Genomic DNA, 20,113 nt, shown 5'->3' with positions numbered 1-20,113 from the left:
CTATTTTTCTATTGATATTATAATTTTTTTGTAGCATATTTTGGAAAACTTACATCTGATCTACGATTTAAAGTTGCCAGTCGTTGTGATACTAGAGTGAAACATATGAGCGAAATTGTATCAGGAATTCAAGTTATAAAAATGTATGCCTGGGAAAAGCCGTTTGAAACTCTTATTAAATACCTTAGAGAAAAAGAAATTTCCTCTCTAACCAAATCATCTTATTTGAGGGGATTTTATGCAAGTTGCAATGTCTTCATTGAAAGATTAACCTTGTTTGTGACCATTATAGCATATGTTTTAGCTAGTAACAGAATCTCTGCCGATATTGTATTTTCAATGGCTCAATTTTTTAATATTTTACAGTGTATGTATCTATTAATTATTGTTTGGTTAGGTTGTAGCATTTTTATTGTTTCACTTTTAACAGCCAATTTTTTAAATTATACGGTTTTTAGTAAAGTCTTAATACGGTATTACCAAAATAATTATTATTAACAAAGACTTTAAAATTTTATGGTACATGCCATGATAGAGAATTCTATTTTGAGGAATGTAAAAGATAATAGATAGCACTAATGTGTTTCTCATCACAAAAATCTATTAAATACGTCTTTTTTATCAGTTTTAATAAATTTTTATTAAAATATACACAAATATTATAGCCTATTTCTTAATGCTTGATAGCATAAGGTCTTCATTATAAATGCAAAAGACGTTTTGTTGTGTACAGTGTGACATGCCAAAAGATGGGACCAATTTAATTTTGAGGGTATACTCTGTATAATTTTAAAATTTCCAACCTTAATATCTTTCTTGCAGTTAAAAATATGAAAAATTGAAAGGACACATCAATTTTATTTGTAAAGGGGACACTTTAAATGAATATTTTTAGCCTTTTTCTTCCAACAACTTCGATAGTTTTCACTCTTACAATCTCAAATAGGAATGGGGGTCAAGTCTCACATTGTTTTAAAGGCCGTTTAATTCTCTTTTCAGTGGTATCCTAGTTTGTTGCTTTTTGTCCAGAGGTTTCCGAATAATCGCGTTTCAAAGTTGCAAAAACAATAAAAAACATGCCTGTATTGAGATTTTCGTTCTCAGGCTAGTGTTTACACAAAATTTAGTTTGTAGTACAAATGATTAGAAGGTTAGGTTACCACTTACGCCATATCTTATAAGTTGTTCAAAATGTCGTCCAATTTCCTGTAAATAATAATAAAGTCTGTTTTCAAACTCCTCCCTAACGTTTCGGAAAACTTCACCGGGAACTGACCGGCATTCTGCTGTAATTCGCCTTTTAAGATCATCAATATCAGTAGGTTGTGTTTTATTAACAATGGATATAAGATATCTACAAAGAAAGAAGTCTAAGGGTGTTAAATCCGGTGATCTTGGAGACCATTCAATTGGTCCTCTTTTGCCAATCCATGTACCCGGAAATCTCTCGTTTAACCACTGTCGGACCGGAAGAAAATAATGAGGTGGAGCACCGTCCTGCTGGAATGTTAACAAATCCTCCTGTAAAACTGGTTTACCCTCTGCATCAATTTGAGTTTCTAGGTCTTGGGTGACAAGAGGATCATCTGTCAAGTTTCCTTCAATAAATAAAGGATCAATAATGGCATTTCCAAGAATACCAGCCTAAACACTAACTTTTTGGGTATATTGTGTATGTCCTTCTCGAAAATATCGAATATCGACAATTTTGTTTGTTAACATTTCCATTTAGAAAAAATGAACATTCATCGGAAAAACAGATATTCGGCAGAATGTTAGGGTTGGCGTTAACTTGAAGACTCTTTACGATGATTTCACAAAACTCTATTCTTCTATTAAAATCATCGTCATAGAGTTCTTGAAGTATCTGCATTTTGTATGAATGGAATTTATGCATTTTCAGTGTTTTTCTTACAGTCTCGTGTGATATTCCTGTTTGTTGTGCTACTGTCTGTTGTACTACAGCCCACTAGAAGCGAGTGGGCTCTGCAGCAAATAATTCCAAAACCTCAATTTGAGCTCCTGTATTCGTACTCGTAGGTTATTTCTTTTTATAATACTCACCGAACCAGTTTGCCACCATATCCAGCACATATCTGTGGCTTACTTCACGATTTTGATTTCTTTCATTAAAAACCAATGCCGTCCTTCGTGCGCACTTTCCAACCTTTCCATAAATGAAAATAATTTTCGTTCTTTCTTGAAGAGAATAAACCATTCTCACACTTTATACTCTTAATAAAAGTTAATACTGAACAGCCCAACAAGCAAAAGCGAATTAACAATAGTAATATTCCTGTTTTGGCTACATCTTTTAAATTTGCTGAACATGTTTTTTTTTTGTTTCAGCCATGTTTCGTCTAGGTAAAAGATAGATTTTCCTTCCCTGTGATATTTACGAATGTCCCTTCTCTAAAGAACTGTATGTCTTCTCTGTCAATGAGTACAGACTTCCGGCTATACTTTTCCCACGAGAGGTTAATTTCCTTTAGAGCTGTCCAAAGTTTCTCTTCCTATAACGGGATGACCAATTGTAGCGCAATGATCAATTATATTTTATGGCTCCAACCCCTTCTCACTATGCCATCAAGCATTAAGAAATAGACTATAATAGGCTTATTGGTTTCACGTTAGATATGTAGTGGAACATACTGCAACGTTTGACTAAAGACCTTATTTTTTTAAATTAATTTTCTAGTTACAAAAAAGTTCCCTTATATTAAAAATGGGATAAAACAATACGCTAACACTGTACAGGGTTGATCAAATTGGACGCCTTTAAAGGGAAACACTATTTTCTATATGAGATAGACAAAAACTAATATCGATGTCTGCACAATTTTTATCAAAAACATGATGGTGAAAACCGCTCATCGATATCTGTTACCGTTTCGGAGTTATGGGGTGCTAACTTTTTTACTAGTATAGCTTTTACTACTATAGCTTGGATGTACTTTTTACTACTTATTGGATATACTTTTTACTACTATAGCTTGGATGCACTTGCTGAGCTCTTCAATGCGATCTACAGATCAGGAACGATACCAAAAGACTGGTTGGTGTCGACCTTCATTGTGATTCCTAAGAAAGCCAACGCAAGATTATGTAAAGATCATAGGACCATAAGCCTAATGAGCCATACACTCAAATTATTTTTAAAAATAATTCACAACCGTGTGTATAAAAAAATGGATAACGACATCAGCGAAACACAGTTCGGTTTCCGCAATGGAGTTGGCACGAGAGAAGCATTATTTAGTATAAACGTGTTGACTCAGCGCTGTTTGGATGTTAACAAGGATGTGTACGCCTGCTTTGTGGACTATGAGAAAGCATTTGACAGAGTCCGTCATGAACAGCTTATCAAAATTCTGAGAGAAAAGCAAATAGATACCACAGATGCCAGAATTATTGAAAACCTATATTACGACCAAACAGCAAACATCAAGATAGACAATAAATACACGGAAAACAGCAACATCAAACGTGGTGTTCGACAGGGATGTATACTTTCCCCGCTATTGTTTAATATGTACTCGGAAGTCATCATGAGGAAGGCATTACACAATGAAGCAGCTGGAGTAGTAGTAAACGAAGTTCCTATAAACAATATACGATACGCAGATGATACCGTACTGCTAGCAGAAAGTATACAGGACCTGCAACAGAATGGTCCAAAAAGTGTATGAAACACAAGTATCCATTATGGCTTGAATATGAACCTTAATAAAAGAAAATTCATGATATTTACCAAAACACCAAATCAAATACTCAACTGATCGTAAACCATCAGATAATAGAGCGAGTCTATAAATATAAATATCTAGGAACCCTGATCAACGACAACAATGATTACTCATCAGAATTAAAAACGAGAATTGAAATAGCAAGTAACACCTTTATTAAAATGAAGCAATTCTTTTGTTTCAAAACTTTAAGTAACCACCTTAAAATACGAATGCTAAGATGCTACATATTTACAATAATGCTCTATGGTATAGAAGCTGCCACTCTAACAAAATAAATGCTTAAAAAGATAGATGCCTTCGAGATGTGGCTTTACAGAAGGGTACTCCAGATATCATATGTTACAGAATTACCAATGAAGAAGTCTTACGAAGAGTCTCAAAAGATCTAGAATTGTCCCAAGAGGTGAAAATCAGAAAACTCCAATATATGGGCCACGTAATGAGAGGTACAAGATACAAGCTTCTACAACTAATTATCCAGGGTAAAATAATAGGGAAGAGAAGCATAGGAAGAAGACGGCTGTCGTGGCTTCGAAATCTCAGAGAATGGTTCAACTGTACATCAAGCGACCTGTTCAGGGCAGCAGTCAACAAAATAAAATTAGTCATGATTGTCGCCAACCTTCGCAAGGCACCTTAGGAAGAAAAAGAAGAACTTTTTTACTATGGAAAATTTTGTATTTTTATGAATACATTTCCAAAGAACCTTTTTACGTAAAATTTAATGGTTTAAGTATAATTTTTTTAAAATTAATAATTTAAGAATTATCAACAAAAAATTTGATTTTTTATATGGGACACCCTGTATATTTTTAATTGATTGAAAATAATTTAAAATTACCTTTCCAAAAATATAGCATACTTGATATTTTGCTTGATTCCCATTCGAGATATAGAGTTTTTAAAAATAAGTAGGCTTTGAACTGCACCGGCTGTAATGCAAAAAAATTCTTCCTTGTAGCAGTTAAAACGAAAATAACATTTGCAATGAGAGATGCAGAATTTTATAACAATGTAAATTATATTTAGCAACATCGACACATTTAAACTATATCTAATAACAATAAAAATTAATAGCAAACCAAGACATGAGATTTTGCTACAGTTGTTCGACATGTCGACCCTCTTTTGTTATGGACAGACGGGAATGTTTTGGTTTTGGAACATTTCTCGCGGAATTCATTAACTCAGTGGGGATGAAAGTTACCCTCGCATAACCGCTAAGTACTTCTAATTCTTGTCTAGGTTATATGGACAATTTAAAAAAAAAACCTTTATTCTTCCGCAAAGGTAAAAATCTATAGGCACTAAGTTCGGCGGCCTCGATGGCCAACGGCTGGGATCTTGGTTAGGTCAATAATAATTATTCTCGAAATTGGCTGCAAAAACTGCTGATAACTTCAGCTTTCTGAGGCGATGCCTCGTCTTACTGGAAAAATATGTTTTCGAGTTCCATTAGGGGCAGAAAATCAATAAGGGGTCCAAAGCCTACTAGTTAAAAGTGGCGAACTTCTTTGTTTATAACAAAATATCAAGTATAACAAAATATCAAGTATCATATTTTTGAGAAAGTTCTTTTTTTTTGTTTGGTTTAAGTTCTTTTCATTTAATTATAAATATACAGGGTGTCCCACATCAATTTTTCTGTTGATAACTCTTAAATTAGTAATTTTAAAAAAATTATACTTGATCTATTAAATTCTACATAAAAAGATGCTTTGGAAATGTTTTCATAAAAATACAAAATTTTCCATAGCAAAAAAGTTACAGCGATTTGTTAAAAATGCACATTTTTGAGACCCCGTAACTCCGAAACAGATATCGATGTGCGGTTTTCACCATCATGTTTTTGATAAAAATTGAGCTCCAGACACCGATGTTAGATTCCCTTTAAAAGCATCGAATTTGACCCACCCTGTACATTGTACATTGAGTGTAGATATTTCAAACTATATTTTAGTGGCTCTGGCTATTCTTTATCCCATGGCAATTAGTATGGGTGCAGAAGCTTGGGTAGCAATAAAAAGATTAGAAGAAATACTCATCTTGGATGAAAAAGAAGAATCCTTAGTGGAGAAAGTGGTAGATAAAGGTATAACTTTATCTGGTATTAGTGCCGAATGGGTCCCGGGCACTCCCATATTGAAGGCCGTTGATTTAGTTGTACCAGAAGGAAAACTGTGCGCGGTTATTGGTCCTGTTGGTGCGGGAAAGAGTTCTTTATTACAAGTATAACTAGCATATCATTTAAGGAAACATATTTATTAGTAACACATTCAATTATAGTTACTTTTAGGAGAAGTACCTCCTACCGAAGGAAGTCTTCAAATTGGTGGATCAATTTCATACTCGTCTCAAGAACCATGGCTATTCGTTGCATCCGTAAGAAAAAATATTATGTTTGGGAAACCGTATGACTCTACATTGTACAATAAGGTTGCACATGTCTGCGCGTTGGAACAAGACTTTAAACAATTTCCTTATGGTAAGTTAAATAATTTGATAATAAAATATTAATATTTACTTCCATTTTCTTTATTTTTAATAGCTTAGTCCAATGTTTTATGTCTAGATGGACATCTTAAGTAATTTGGTTTCAAATTATCTCAAGTTATTGCTCGGTATCAGGCTCAAGTTATCGCTGCTAATTTCCTTCTCTGCTTTTCCATCTCAGGTTTGGTCTTCCTCTAGGTCTCTTCATTCCTCGTGGGTACCATGCTGTAATTTTTGTGGTCCATCTGTTGTCCCTTCTTCTTACCAGGTATCCTGCCCATTGCCACTTGAGGGATTTGATTCTGTGGATGACGTTTATTACCTGGGTTTTTTGTCGTACTTGATTATTCCCAGCATATTTCGTTCCGTTGAGCGTTTTGCGACCTGTAGTTTCCTGATAATGTCCGTTTTAAGTGTCCAGGTCGCATTTTAAGTCATGACTGGCAGTAAACATTGGTCGAATGTTTTCTTCTTTGGGTAAAGTGGCACTCTAGATTTGAATATGGAGTTTATTCCATAAGTACTCAATGTTAACTTAATTCTTCTGTTGATTTATTGTAGTAGAGATCCCGAGCTGTGTATTAGTTGCCCCAAATATATATATATTCTCCTACTATTTCCAGTGTGTTTATTTATTAGAATGTCTTTCAATCGAATCACTTTAGTATTTGCTAAATTCATTTTGAGACCTACTTTATTGCTGCCTGCATTTAGTTCGTTAATTTGTACTTGTAGTTGTTTAGAACTATTTGCAATTGGGACTATGCCATCAGCGAATCTTAGATGGTTAAGATATTCTCCATCTATTCTCAATCCTTTGCTGGTCCAGTCGAGATGGCGGAAGATTTCGATAGAAATGAATATTATAGAAACACTGTTGAAGTAAGAGCAGTGGAAGTCCGTTTTTTTTTAGTAAATCATATTTGTCTTCTACTTTATGGCTTTTAGTATTTAATTTTATTTCTATAATTATTTCATAGGTGACAAGACAATGGTAGGGGAAAGAGGTGTATCACTGAGTGGTGGGCAACGTGCGAGGATTAATCTAGCTCGCGCTATTTATCGTCAAGCTGACATATACTTGATGGACGATCCACTTTCTGCTGTTGACACTCACGTCGGCAAACATTTATTTGAAAAATGTATTGTGGAGCATCTTAGAGGAAAGACGAGAATATTAGTAACACACCAACTGCAATATCTGAAGAAAGCTGACATCATTTTAGTTTTAAATGAGGTTTGACGAATAATACGAATAGGGTATGAACATCACGAAGAAGTCTCGATGCATCACTTAATGACTCCTTAGTGCGTGGCCCCACATGAAGCGTACGATGATGACCTAACGTAGCGGAGAGCGGAGTGGACCGAGAAGCGTTTAAATACATTGAAGTAAATGGAAGTGGCCTACTAAATAGGCGTATTTTTTCTATTGTCCCCTCCTCTCCGCTCTACGCGCGCCGCTATGTTGGGCCACGGCCTCATAGGTTATTTTCAAGGTTACGTCGATTTTTATTATGAAAACCATAATATATCCAAAAAAACGCCGATGGACAGCACTGTCTCCAATGCAGTCATATTTGTAAGGAAGAAGACTTAATCAACGCGACCTTAAAGATCTATTCTGTCCCCCTTTCTTGAGTTATAACTCATCATACAGTCCATAACTCAGCATACATGGGCATTTTCCTGTTATAGGAGTGACAGGGTATTTCCATTCTCCTCTGACAACCGATGTTCATCCTCCGAGGAATGTACCTCCTACGAGGCATTCTCTAAAGTTTACGAGTCCATTCTCTAAAGTCTCCACGCTTGGAGTTTAGCCATCCGTGCCCTTCACAGATCGAATCTATAATAGAATATATATCTCTCTTTCTCTATTGCCTCCTTGGATTTGAGGTAAATTCCTATAGTGAGGACCTATTCATGGTCCATGGATGTTCTCCATCGAATTGATGACTTGCCAATTCGATCTCCTTACATTGAAGTTCTGACAAAGTTGGTCTTTGCTGAAACTGCTTGTCTCCCGGTGTTAGACAGCTTTCCAGCAACAGCAATACAGCGGTCCTTAGACTCAACTAGGAGATTGGGGTAGTACCATAGAGGAGATTCCCCCTAGCACCTGACTAGGAGCGTCCCGCCATCGGGATCGTCAAGGTTTAGCCTCTCCTAGGTGAAGAAGGTTTTTCTTATATTCTTTAATGGGAGTTGACGCAAGCATATTTTCAGAGATTTACTCCCGATTGGTGTCTCGCTATTGAAATTAAATGTACATGTTCATGACAGTTGCTGGCAGTCATTGGCAGTCGCCAATAATAATTACATGGCAGTCCTAGGCAGCCTTCTTCGCAGTCATTGGCAGTCGCTTGGCAGTAAAATGATATTTTGGCAGTAGATGTACATTTTTTACCCAAGTGAGACACCCCTCTATTACTCACTTGCGTTTCCAAGTGCTCGTCTCTGGGATTGATTGTTGAATGCACTCCTTGAAAATGTGACAATTAACTGCTGAATATCACATTCCCAATTTATTATCACACTCCCAAACAACGAAAAGACAACAAGGAAGGAAACAATATTTAGTTTGTTCACCATTTACATCGCCGAAATGGTGAACTGCAACTGATATTCTCAATTCTCACCTTCACTTAAATCATCGAGACTTTTTCTATATGATCATACCCTTGGACTAAATATAGAATTCTATTGTTTAAACTAGGGTGGAGTAGAAGCAAGAGGAACTTACGAAGAACTAGTCAACAGCAATTTAGATTTTACAAAATTACTAGCAGCAGCTGACGAAACTCAAGATGACAAAGAGAAAATCAAAGAAGCTCATGCTGAAGATATCAAAAATCGCAAAATGTCTATTTTTGTAAGCCAGAATACTAATTTACACAAGTAAATGTAACATTTCTAACAAGGGAATTTTAGAGTGTTGCTGAATCCACTTTTGATCAAACAGTAAGAGGAGATGATGCTGAGGAGTCTGGTGGTTACGAAGGCAGTACACCGTTCAAAGATTATTTCAAATCCGTAGGCAGTTTTTGTCTATTAATATTTGTGTTCATTTTGTTCTTATTATCCATGCTGGCGTGCACTGGTACAGATTATTGGGTTGCTTTTTGGTATAGATACTTATATTTTAGGTTATTGCAAAATATACTCATATTTTTTTTAACAGGACTAGTCAAGAGGATATACGCTATACAAGTATAAATAATACAGTCCTTAATCAGTCAGACGTTATCTTTGCTACAGAGATTAATCAGTCTAATATAAAGATATTTGATAGAGATGTTATATTTGACGATGTTGTTATTGACGGCACACACTATCAACTTCTGAAAACAGATGTGTCCATTTACATATATTCTGCTTTAATAGTCAGTGCTATATTACTGACCACATCCAGAGCAATGGTATTTTATAAAATGTCCATGAAAGCGTCTACGAATATTCACAGAAAGATGTTTCACTGCTTGTTAGAAGCTCCAATGCGATTTTTTGACGTAAATCCTAGCGGTAGAGTTCTTAATAGATTTTCTAAGGATATGGGCGCCATAGATGAAATATTGCCCAGGGTGTTAATGGACGCCTTAACAGTAATTTAGATCGTAATTGAAAATGTGTACAGTTATAATTATCTATTTGATTTCAGATTATACTAGTGATGGTTGGAATTCTTATTAATGTGTCAATATCAAATTATTTTATGATAATTGCTATTGTTGTGTTGGGAGCAATATTTCTGAAGTTGAGAAATTGGTATATAGCAAGCGCCAAGGATATTAAACATTTGGAAGGAATAGGTACTAAAATTTTTATAATTTATTCTTCTAAATTAAGCAAAATATCATTCTTTCTATAGAACTTTGCTTCAAAATTACACTGTACCAATTAAAATTGAAATTGATACTTTGATACATTATTTTCTATACAATATACAGCGTCCGGCAATAGTGCATCGGGCATCTGTAGCTCCTAGAATAAAAAACTCTGGAATTATACTTATTATTAGGTATTTAGTTTAGATGGTCTGTGCTTACTTTGCTATAAATATGGTAATCGTAAATCATACAGGATGTTCAAAATTCTCCGCCAAACTTTCTAAAATATAAAATAATTATTCTTCGTTTTTTTTTAAATGGATTACCCTGTATATTATTTTTTCAATAGATGGAGAATTAAAAAATTAACATTTTTTGTATTTAGAGTTTTTCAAAATTTTTGACGGTTTTGCAGATATTTGCTGTTTTATATTTCATAATGGCATTTTTCACAGTAAATTTTTCTCAAAGCCAGCCAATAATTTTTCTCTTGTATTTTACCATTGACAGAGCCATATGAAATAATACTGCGTGTACCTGCGAAATCATTAAAAATTTTGAAATACCTACTTTAAATACAAAAAATGTTCATTTTTTAATTCTCCATTCTCCATCTATTGAAAAAATATTATAGATTAAAAAAAACAAAGAAAAATTATTTTGTATTTTAGAAAGTTTGGCGTAGAATTTTGAACATTCTGTATGATTTAAAATTGCGGTATTTATAGCAAGGTTAAGTTGAGACCATCTAAAGTAAATACCTAATATAGTTTTGATTTCAGGGCAGTTCTTGTATTTTTAATATATTTTTTAAGAAAGGCTAAAAAAAAATGATTTTTATTTATTTATTAATATCTCTGAAACTATCAAAAAATATTTACTCATATCTTAGGATTATGTAAAGTTATCTGAAAGGAACCACTCACACCTTTTTGATCCACTCTGTAGAAGTTAAAATATTTTCCTGAAATACATTCTGGTTCATACTTTAGGTGTGCACTTAAACAAAAATCCCAAGTTTTTTATTCTAGGACCTCCGACGCACTATTGCCTAATCCTGTATATTAAGAAAAAGAAATTCAGATACAGAAAAGTTTCTAAATTGCCTTATCAGTGCACTCAATATTTCATTTATTTTGAAATTGGTCGACGACAAAAAAATATAAAACAGTATTACAAGTGTAGAAATGTTTGTATGCCACCCTGTATTTAAAACAGTGGCGGCTTAACCATGAGGTCAAATGGTCAATGTCTCTTGAAAAAAATTAGGAGAAAATCAGAAAACCCTTTTTTAATTTTAATTTAAATTATACTTTTTGTAATTTATTCTTTTATCTTAAGATATTCAAAATTAATCCCAAAAATCTTGAATTTGTCCAATTACTGCTTAAAAATGTTTTATTTTACTCGTTTTCTCTCTAGTCGGACCGTGAAGTTTAACCCGCAGTTCCGCATACGCATAAACAATAATCGGTGAAATATTTCGCGTGCACTCTAAACAAAAAAATACCCCAGAGACTAACCAACACTATAACCAAAGCAATCGACCTCACCAAATAACCAACTTAACCAACGCAACTAACATCACCAAATAACCAATCTGACTCCACCAAAAAGAGTGAAACCAACGCAATTAAATCACTAGACCAACCTCTCAACCTCGACACTGGTAAAAAAATATAAAAAAGTTCAATATATGTCGTGGCTCGAACCCACAAGCATCTACGTATATCCCAACAATAAATGCTTTGCGCGAATTTCATAAAAACCAACGCAATCCGTATTTTGATTGCTATTAAATATTTACAGCTATTTTTAAAAATAAAAACAGCTTTAAAAAAAATATAAAAGTTTTGATTCGGGGCGAGATTTGAACCACGGACCTCTCGTTCACGAAGCGACGCGACGGCCTCAGTCACGGAGCCACAGCCCACAGCTGCTCTTGCAGAACTGCCTAGACGTTACTTTCTGCCGTTCATAAAATAAGGTGCCGTTGGTACAATCTGACAACAGCGCTAAAATTTCCAATGGCTACACGACAACCCCACCGCTGTGATCAATGACTAAAGAATACAAGGACAAATAGCACCTGAGACCCGAGACCAAACTGTGACCATTCTTCCAAACAGCCGCTTGAAGCGATATTTATATTTTTGGTAAATGTTTTCACTACGCCTATGGTGTATCCTTTGGTATCATATTAATTAATTACGAAATAAACGTATTAAAATGTTAACGAAAGGTACAAAACCAGTATCGACGTATAGCACATACCAAGTACATATAATATCAGAAAAATAATTATCGAATTCAATTAAAAAAAACGCTAAAAAGGTGTAGTGGACTGTTTATTTCCCTATAAAACCCTAACTCCTGGCTGTTTCTTATTATTGCGCCTTTTACACTTGAAAGCTGAACAAATTACCATTGTAATAAAGTTTATACAAAGTTCACTAGACACAACCAACTATTAAAAATCGCTAAAATTGTCGCTGATGATCATCTGATGACTCATTCGTTATGTCCAGAAAAATGGCGTCTAAGGTCACAAATTCTGGTGCAGCCCGTATATGGCCGTTACACGTCCTTGTATTCTTTAGTCATTGGCTGTGATGGAGTGCTCTTTAGACGCTTTTTATTAGGTAGGTACCGGTCACAGGTACCGGTCAAAATTTAATTTTGTCCTTCGTTCCCGCTATAAGCTCCAAACAGGGTTGGCACAAGAAAATTTTTGATTGTGTAGAACTTGACCATTCATTACCATTAAAACTGTAAACTATCCAATAAGACATACGTTCGCCAAATTTTAAAACATGATTATGAATGTCACTTCCACTCGTTTGTATACGTCAATATATTAATTTCTCATTTCCCATTTCATTTCCTCTCATGCCAGCAAGGATTGCAGTAACGTCAAAATTGATGCCGCGAAACTAACGATTTATGGACAAATTAGACCGGTTAATTTTGTTAAACCCCGGTTTGTTGTTAAAAACTGTAAAATATTCAGGACTGTTTAATCGGCCAAATTTGTCCATAGAATCTCCAGTCGTTGCTGACATGGGAGGAAGTGAAATAGGAACTGAATGATATTCCAGTGATATGGATAATATGTAAACAAGTGAAGGTGAGACTGTGACTACAGTGACGTAATTAAGCAGTAAAATTTGGCCAAAGTAGGTATTATGTACTTTGGCCGTTTAAAAGATTTTTTTAGGCGGTTATTGTCTATTATTGGCTTTTGACTCATGACCCAGTTCATATTCAGTTTACTAAACACCGGCAACGCGATTCTGTAAATATATTTCATGTCTAGTAACTGAAAATGATGGTATTTGTCAGTTCTTGTGGCCTCTTTTGATATACTAACTTATATAAATTAAAAGCAAAAAAATCAGCTTTTGTCAGTTAATTTACTGATCTGCTATTATTTTTTATACGAAATATTATGTAAATTCTGAAAATGTGTAACTCAGGCGATTGTGATGTAGCTGTGCAATCATTGAAGCAAATGTGTAGCAAAGTACACAATTGTGTAGCTTGTGGCAACCCTGGCTCGAAATGCCGCGGCTCTTAAACAAGGAAAGAGAGGTTTGGTTGCCCCCTTTCCTTGTCTAAGCCGCGGCTCGTGACGCCAACAAGGTAAGGTATACTACGTATAGGAAACATAATTGGTTAAGGTGCGATAGCTATAGTCTATATTGGCAAATGGCCTTGGCCATTGACCGCGTCGTTCGTAAAAGGATTTCAGTTCAGCTCGGTTTTTAATTTCAGCCATATCGCCGGAAATTTTACGCAGTTTAGGCGGTTTGGGTGTTTATAAAAACTGAAATTATAATACAAAAAGGTTTTTGTATCATTTATCGTATAATGTTTGGTTTGGTCAATATAAATCCGATCTAGTTTTAATTGTCGGTTGTCGTAGCTTTGTCGTAGCCCGAGTGTTTGAGGTGTAGTGCTAAATTTAATTAATAATGTTCTGTTTATGAATAAATAATGAACTGTTGTTGACTGATTCTCGAATAGATATTTTAAAATGTCGGAACCAACAACATTGTGTTTAGTTTGTGAAATCGTGCGATTAAAAGAAAACGATTGCTTAAATTTCGAAAAACGTTTAGAGTGTAAAAACACTGGTCGGCCTTTGCCGGAATTAACGTTAAAACAAGTGACCCAAGATAAAAACAAGAGTGTAAATCGGTATTTTAAAAAAACAATGTACGATTTATGTGACTTTATATGTGGCTGTAAAGACAGGAACATGTTTTTTTGTTTTCCTTGTTTGTTGTTTTCATCTACAAACGATGTGTGGTGTAAAACAGGGGTGACTGATTTAAAACATTTAAAGGAGAAGATCAAGAAGCACTCTTTGTCAGCCGATCACATTAAGTGTATGGTCAGTTTTTCAGCACTTGGCAGAGTAGATATACGATTGCAACTTGATAGCACTTACCGAAAATCTGTGCAGAAATTTAATGAAAACGTCACCCAAAATCGATATATTTTAAATAAAATTTTAAACTGTATAAAATTTTGCGGAGCTTTCGAGCTTGCTCTAAGGGGTCACGATGAATGTGAAATTTCAGAAAATCCCGGTGTTTTTCGGGGGCTAATTAATTTTGTGGCTGAATTAGATTTCATTTTTAAAGACCATCTAGAACATAGTAAATCTTTTAAAGAAGTGTCAAAAACTATTGAAAACGACTTACTAGATTCTATTTTATTTGTTGCACAAGACCATATTAAAAACGAAGTGAAAGAAGCTCCTTTTTTATGCATTCAAGTAGATGAAACCACCGACAGTTCAAATAACACTCAAATGGTTTTAATAATTCGTTATATTCTAGAAGGAACAATTTGTGAAAGATTTTGGAATTTTATAAAACCGGAGGGCAAGACGGCAAATGATTTGGCAAAAGCAATTTTTCATGAATTGGACATTTTAGGGATTGGTTCAGAAAAACTTATTGCTCAATGTTATGATGGCGCTTCAGTAATGAGTGGAAACTTCGGTGGCGTTCAAATTAAAATTAAAGAGAAATATCCCAACGCTCATTATGTGCATTGTTATGCTCATCACCTTAATTTGATACTGCAAAAAGCTGCTAGCAAAGAAAAATGCATCAAGATATTTTTTGCCAATCTACATGCATTTTCAAGTTTTTTTGGAAGGTCCCCCAAAAGAACAGAAGTTTTAGATGAAATACTACAAAAACGATTTCCTAGAGCGGCTCCGACACGATGGTATTTTAATACAAGGTGTGTAGAAACTGTTTTTGAAAATAAAGAAAATATTAAAATTTGCTTGGAAAGAATTATTGAGTTAGAGGACGATTCGGTCACTTTACAACAAGCTACAGGATTGTTAAACCATTTAGAAAACAGTGATTTTGTGTATTGGTTAAATATTTTTCATTTAATTTTACCTCACTCTGAGATATTTAACAATTTACAAAAAAAAAGAAAATTAGTTGCTACAGAAGTACAAAGAATGACATCACATTTTCAGCAGACGATTCAAAGGATTCGGGAAACTATTTTAAACGATAAAAAGATCCCTGAACAACAGAAAAATAATAAACGACAAAGAGGCGACCTTGAATCAAAAAAGCGAATAGCTCTAGAGATATGCGATATAATTATTGTAGAGATTGAAAATCGCTTTAAATTTTCTGACCACCTTGTTTTAGAACAGTTAATCCGGAAAGAAAACTATGCTAATTTTAAACAACAGTTTCCAGAGGATATTTTAGAGTTAATTAAAGTAAATTATCCTATTATAGATTCTGCTAAATTAAAAACGGAATTAAATGTAATTTTTGATAGAGAAGACTTTCGTGACAACGATGGAGCTACAGAACTGTTAAAGCTTTTTTTCAACATTAATTTAAGTACTACATTTTCCGAAACAATTAAGCTTCTGAACATTTTATGTACGATACCCATGACAACTGTTGAAAGTGCGCGCAGTTTTTCAACGTTAAAACGAATAAAAAGTTTAATAAGAAATACTATAGGACAGGACAGGTTGTGCGCTTTGACAATGTTAAGTGTGGAGAAGTCTATGATAAAAAACATTGGTAATTTTAACGAACTGGTGATAGATCATTTCGCGATCTCCAAAGAACGCCGCATTGACTTAAAATATAGAAAAATGTGAAATAAAACTTTTTAGAAATGTGTATGTGTATATATGTAGTTATATTTTTTTGGCATTATTATTTAAGTGTCTTTTAAACCCTAACGTGGAACATTTGTGTAAAGAACAGTGACTGGATTTTTAGTGAAATGGCACTAGACCGCCTCTTTGAAAAGTGACGGTAGGTTTTAACCGATTTTGTATTTATTTTTAGATTTATTTTCCTTTAACTTGAACGTATCTATAAGTACATTGTAAGAAATTGACGCAATGTATTTAGATATATTGAGCTCCTTATAACAATGACCACGAGCCGCCACTGATTTAAATATGCTCAAGTAAGACTAAAAACTCGATATAGTTAATGCCATGCTCATGCACACATTAAATCTCTGTATAGGTAATAATCAAAAACAGTTAACCTAATAGGACTGCTCATTCAGCCAAAAGTGTCTGCCAGGTGCATGCGAAAATTCCTCGCTTTGTGACGTCATTGTAGTCTTTGTCATGGTTATTAGTCCTTATCCAGCAATCAATAATACACACGTCCATTATTGGTTGCCGGATGCAAAACGTTCATTATTTAGTTTATTTATTTAAACACCTTATATGTATGCAGTATAGAAAATTAACTGTATAAAACGTATTAAATATTCGGATACTGCATTTTTAAGAATATCAGTTCCCAGCATCACCCTTTGCAGGCATTCTTTTTAAAGTACTTTCATATTTTGCTTTAAAATAATTAATAAAAAATATCGTAGGCACTTAGTAAGCACTTTGTCACAATCCACAACACAAAATGAACGTATTTAAACACTCTATAGCTCTAAAAACTTTAAAAACACCTTTTTCACATTTAAAATTGACAAACTAATTAACTCAAAATTTCTCAGCTGTTATTTTTATAAGTTTACCATAGGCAACTAATAATACACACTATCATGACAAGGACTACAATGACGTCACAACTGTCAGCTGAAGCGCGGGAAGAGGCGAACGTACGTCTTATGAGGATGAGCAATCCTAAACTTTACCGTTCTTGGGTAATAATGACAATATGTGCTTTTATGCAGAAAATACGGGCCTGAACAATTTTATTGTAGAAATAATTTAAACATAAACATTACATTTAAATATAAAATATTAAATTATACTTTTTGTAATTCATTTTTTTATCTTAAGATATTCAAAATTAATCCCAAAAATCTTGAATTTGTCCAATTTTCGCTTAAAAACGTTTTATTTTACCCATTTTCTCTACTAGATAACAGGCGTCTAAAGAGCACTCCATCACTGCTTGCAGCGTTGCTAGTTTTCACCTTTTTTACCATTACGTTTTGAAAGAAGAAAAGACAAAAGACGTGAAGATTACGATATTTACGAAAAAAAAACATATTAGATTAGTTCTTGCATCTAGTCGGACCGTGTAGCTTAACCCGCAGTTTCGCATGCGCATAAACGATAATCGGTGGAATATTTCGCGTGAAATCTAAACAAACAAAAAACTTACCCCAGACTAACCAACGCAATCAACCTCACCAATAACCAACTTTATATTTATATAAAAAATTCGGTGCACTGGCGTTCTGATGTTTCCTCACAGAATCTGCATGCCCCATTGTTTCTTAGCTTCAATCTAATGAAGTGTTCATCCAGGAGACAGACAGTGCCCTGTTAAAAACCCTGTGATATTCCGAAGGGCTTGCTTACTTAAATGAATGAAAATCTTGATTTTTCACGGTACACCCTGAGAAATTTCTTCGACTATCTTAAATTTTTGGGGGATTCCCATTCCAGTTTACGGATGGAGTCTTCCAGGTTCTTCAGATCCGCTTTAAATTGGTTTCCACTTAGCATGATCTTTTAGTATATGGTATATCAAAACTACCGATTATAATATAACGAAATGGTTAAAAAAAAACTCACCAAAAATTATGAATAAAGGTACAATAATCCTACAAATTCAACAATTTGAAAAAAATACATATATTTAAACATGTATTTAAAAATCAAATAGATGTATTTATAGGTAACTTTTGAAGCAGAGTCTAATCTTAAGAATAGGAAATAAGCCAATAATTTAAAGCATCTTTAATGAAGGACACTGTATAAAATAAATTGTAATATTTTTTATAGCGAAATCTCCGATGTTTTCTCACATTAACTCTACACTAAATGGCCTAAGTACTATTCGAGCCGCCCAAGCAGAAAAATCTTTGATAAAAGAATTTGATGAACATCAGGTAAGCTATATCACCATTGAAATTTGTAATATAAATATTGTTCAATATTTTTTAGAATGTACACACATCCGCATGGTTCTTAACAATAATGTGTATAGTTGCCTTTGGCCTGTGGTTGGATATTATTTGTGTGTTATTCACTGCTATAATCACATTTGGATTTGTAATAGCTACAGAGTGTATGAAATGATAATTCAAAATCAAAATATAAATTAATAAAATTGACATATATTTTTTAGATGGCTACATAGAAAATGGAAGTTTAGTAGGTCTGGCCATATCTCAATCTTTAATTCTAACAGGAATGTTACAATACGGCATGAGACAAACTGCGGAAGTTATTAATCAGTTGACCAGCGTAGAACGAGTATTACAATATACGCAGCTCGAGAATGAAGGTCCCTTTGAAACTCCATCAGGTAAGATTAGAGGAGATAATTAATTATTCTAAAATGTATTTCATTAATGTTATTACTTAGATCGAAAACCTAAAGGCACTTGGCCAAAAGCTGGAAAAATTGAATTTAGACAAATGAGCTTGATATATGTCCAAGGAGAGCCGCCTGTTTTGAAGGAGTTAGATTTTGAAATTCTTCCTGGGGAAAAGGTATGTAAAATTTAATCATTCAATTCTAATAAAAAAAATTGTGTGTGCACTATGTGCGCATATTTGAAGTGAAACTCCACTTTAAATCTGTCTGTCCGTCTGAGCACTCCATTCGGGTACCTCTATCCACGTGCTGAGTTTGGTTCCAATCGACCAATAATTAAGAAAAATCCTGATGATTTCGTCCATTTAGAGGCATCATCGGTTCGAAACGTCGAGGGCGTCATCCTGTAACCCGTCCCCAATTATGCCAAAATCGACCCACATTTTTCTTCAATATCAAATCCTTAGTCCTACCCTGATAAAGATGTAAACGAAACGTCGTATCCAACTTTGCAGGGTGGGCCCGTGTGCACCGTCGCTCAATAGCCTACCCACCAAATTTGGTCGCGATCGGACGACATCCACTTTTGACGTTTCCTACGTCAAAACTAACTGTTAAGGTATGATTCCGAAGACGGCGACAGCGACAAGCGGCCGCGACAGACGACAACGACAGGCGACAGTGTCGCTTATCGCTGTCGTAATATCATTGTCGATGTCGGCGACAATATGAGCGAGATATACGATGTAGTTGTCAGTATTTAAAGGACGTTCGCGAAGTAGTTATAATAATTAATAAATATGTCTGATTACGTGATTGAGAAAAATGTGTTCCTTGAATTACAGATGGAAGATGATGAAGAAACCCCATTTTATCTCTGTTTAAAAACAGACCTAGGGAAGCAAGTTATTCCTTACTCATAAAAAAAACATTTATTCAGCGATGAGACGACTTTTAGAAGACTTTTTTTTTCTTCCTCCCCGGTAAAATCGATTTTTTTTGTCAAAAATCTGCGTGTGCATATGAATAACGACACGACAGTAGTGAACAAATGTCGGTAGCGTCGTCGGTCGCTTAGACGACATGTTGGATAAAAACTGTCGCGCGACACCTGTCGTCGGACTCCGACGTTACTCCATTTGATTCTAACAGTCGTATTCATAGTCAACCGCCAGCCGCCCGCTGGCGGGAGCTTTCCCGAAATTCTTCGTCCAGCGCTCCGGAT

The 20,113-nt window shown here is 34.6% G+C and overlaps 2 protein-coding genes across 2 annotated transcripts in view; both read left to right on the top strand.

The window, feature by feature from the left end:
• Positions 1–20,113, top strand: part of LOC115885089 (multidrug resistance-associated protein 4-like) — a gene marked incomplete at its 5' end in the record, with an annotated part of 30,356 nt that overhangs the window by 5,496 nt on the left and 4,747 nt on the right. Inside the window, 12 exon segments of the mRNA XM_030903873.1 lie at positions 35–367; positions 5,710–5,978; positions 6,036–6,234; positions 7,223–7,479; positions 8,962–9,117; positions 9,177–9,370; positions 9,427–9,847; positions 9,904–10,054; positions 18,351–18,457; positions 18,513–18,636; positions 18,697–18,876; positions 18,937–19,064. Coding sequence (XP_030759733.1) covers positions 35–367; positions 5,710–5,978; positions 6,036–6,234; positions 7,223–7,479; positions 8,962–9,117; positions 9,177–9,370; positions 9,427–9,847; positions 9,904–10,054; positions 18,351–18,457; positions 18,513–18,636; positions 18,697–18,876; positions 18,937–19,064 — 2,519 coding nt within the window.
• Positions 14,029–16,389, top strand: LOC115885090 (zinc finger MYM-type protein 1-like). Its single transcript, XM_030903874.1, has 2 exons — positions 14,029–15,196; positions 15,242–16,389. Exons 1-2 carry the CDS (start codon positions 14,109–14,111, stop codon positions 16,230–16,232), a joined length of 2,079 nt encoding a protein of 692 aa, XP_030759734.1. The 5' UTR covers positions 14,029–14,108; the 3' UTR covers positions 16,233–16,389.

This window comes from Sitophilus oryzae, unplaced genomic scaffold (genome assembly GCF_002938485.1).
Source record: "Sitophilus oryzae breed Bouriz unplaced genomic scaffold, Soryzae_2.0 scaffold_371_pilon_pilon, whole genome shotgun sequence".
Lineage (NCBI taxonomy): Eukaryota > Metazoa > Arthropoda > Insecta > Coleoptera > Curculionidae > Sitophilus > Sitophilus oryzae.
This window is presented reverse-complemented; position numbering and strand designations above follow the sequence as displayed.

Excerpts from the sequence above, each read along its gene's own strand:
- LOC115885090 (XM_030903874.1), top strand. The coding sequence starts at position 14,109 with ATGTCGGAACCAACAACATTGTGTTTAGTTTGTGAAATCGTGCGATTA. Across the intron at positions 15,197-15,241 it reads GCTAGCAAAGAAAAATGCAT|AAGGTCCCCCAAAAGAACAG; the intron begins CAAGATATTTTT and ends AAGTTTTTTTGG.